We start from the raw sequence: 1663 nt of genomic DNA on the forward strand, positions 1-1663 counted from the left end.
CATCTCAGAAGAAAGGCCCAGAGTCCTTGAGAGACCCCACCCCTAGGAAACGGGCAGCGCAGAAAGTTCGAGCATTCCGCGTAAGTCCCTCAATCTCCACCTACCGCACGGTGTGCTGACCGCGGAAGTACTGCTGGATTGTCAGGGCTGCTCGCTTCTCTCGGAGGAACCTTTTCCTCTGCAGCCAGCCACGGATGTGCTTCTGTATCACGACACAACCCTGCCTCAGTTTATCTAGCCGCAGTTTCTCTAAATACGCCACTTGTCCTGCTCTGAAGAAAATCTTGGTTTTACCAAACTGGTACTGATTCGAATCCTGGGTGGGAATAAAGAGAAAAACGAGAGAGACAATCAGAAACAAAATCCCCCAAATTCCTAGTGTTTGGAAAAGATGCTTAAGAGACATAGAGTCCAGGATGCCCCAAGCCTGGCAATTTGGACACACGCTTGAGTTCTGAGAGAGCTGAAGAATTTCCCAGCATGCTCCAGCGCTTGACTCTGGCTGGCTTGCTTCAGGCCCCTCTGGAGGAAGACCTGCGCTGTGCGGCGGGCTCCGGAGGTGAGGACTGGCGGGCGTGTGCAAGTTCTGTCGCTCTCCAATGGGATGGTGGGAGAGCTCTCACCCCTTTCCCGTGGCTTGCGAGTCGGAACCAGGAAAGGTTTGGTATTCTGCCTCCTTTGGGGTTCTCATCACCCCTTAGGCTGACCCAATAGTTCCCCCAGCTCTTATCACTTCACAAAACCCCCCGAAAAACCCACAATGAGCTTCTGTGGAAGGAGCCGCAGCTTGACTTCACAGCCACGCCACGTGGACTGTGCTGTTGACGGTGTTGTGTATGTCAGACCCGGGGGAGGGCCCGAGGTCCTGGGAGCAGGGTGCTGGGGTGTGCTGCAGGCATTCATGGCCCAGGTAGATCTCCTTGGCAGCCAGCTTGCGGAGTGTGTCTTTCTCGGTGGGCCCTCCCGACCGTGACAGTGCTGGCTGTCAGTCAAAAGCAAGCCTGGCGCGGCCTCTGGGGGGGACGCCAAGGGCATCAGGACTGACCTGGATGAGCCTGTGCAAGACCGCTTGGCACACCGCCTTTTTATCACTGGATGCAAGTTCCTGCCTGGTCAGGAGGATGCCATAGCGACTGTAGAACTCGATGTACGTCCACCTGGAGAGCCAAAGACATGCACCTGGGGGAGTGTACAGAGGGACCAGGCAGGGAGGCCCCTGTGCCTGTGGATGCCCATGCTTGACCACCTTTGTCAGCACCCTGGCCCAGGAGTGCCCCCTTCCCGAGAGCGCTGGGGCGGCAGCAGGCAGCCATCACCATCACGGAGATGGGGAGCAGGTGAGCTGACAGTGGCTTAGCTGCACCAATGGCGGGCTTCTTTCTACTTGCCTTCCCACAGGTCCGTGGGCGCAAGTCCCAGGGCACATGACAGAGGTCAGAAACATGCACCCTACAGGCAGTGTCACCCCTTGGAGTTCAGCGCAGGCCTGGGGCTGGAGACTTTGACCCCCAGACTGACCAGGACTGGCCACCCACCTGGAGGGGTAGCTCTGTGCGCTGATGCGAATTGTCTCCAACACACCACAGGCGCGCAGCTGCTGGACAATTCTCTGGGAGTCAAACCTTAAAAGAAGACAACTTGATGTCACGGAGCCATGGGGCCG

At 57.5% G+C, this 1663-nt stretch overlaps 1 protein-coding gene across 1 annotated transcript in view; it reads right to left on the reverse strand.

Annotated features, from left to right (window-relative positions):
* MYO5C (myosin VC) overlaps positions 1-1663 on the reverse strand; it is a 103203-nt gene that overhangs the window by 45005 nt on the left and 56535 nt on the right. Inside the window, exons 20-22 of the mRNA XM_045286468.1 lie at positions 1536-1622; positions 1046-1157; positions 105-316 (exon numbers count right to left, since the gene is read on the reverse strand). Of these exons, the coding sequence (XP_045142403.1) occupies positions 105-316; positions 1046-1157; positions 1536-1622 (411 nt within the window). The remainder of the gene's footprint in view (positions 1-104; positions 317-1045; positions 1158-1535; positions 1623-1663) is intronic.

The sequence above is a fragment of the Echinops telfairi genome, unplaced genomic scaffold (assembly GCF_000313985.2).
Source record: "Echinops telfairi isolate 266 unplaced genomic scaffold, ASM31398v2 ScPeMD7_8;HRSCAF=38, whole genome shotgun sequence".
Lineage (NCBI taxonomy): Eukaryota > Metazoa > Chordata > Mammalia > Afrosoricida > Tenrecidae > Echinops > Echinops telfairi.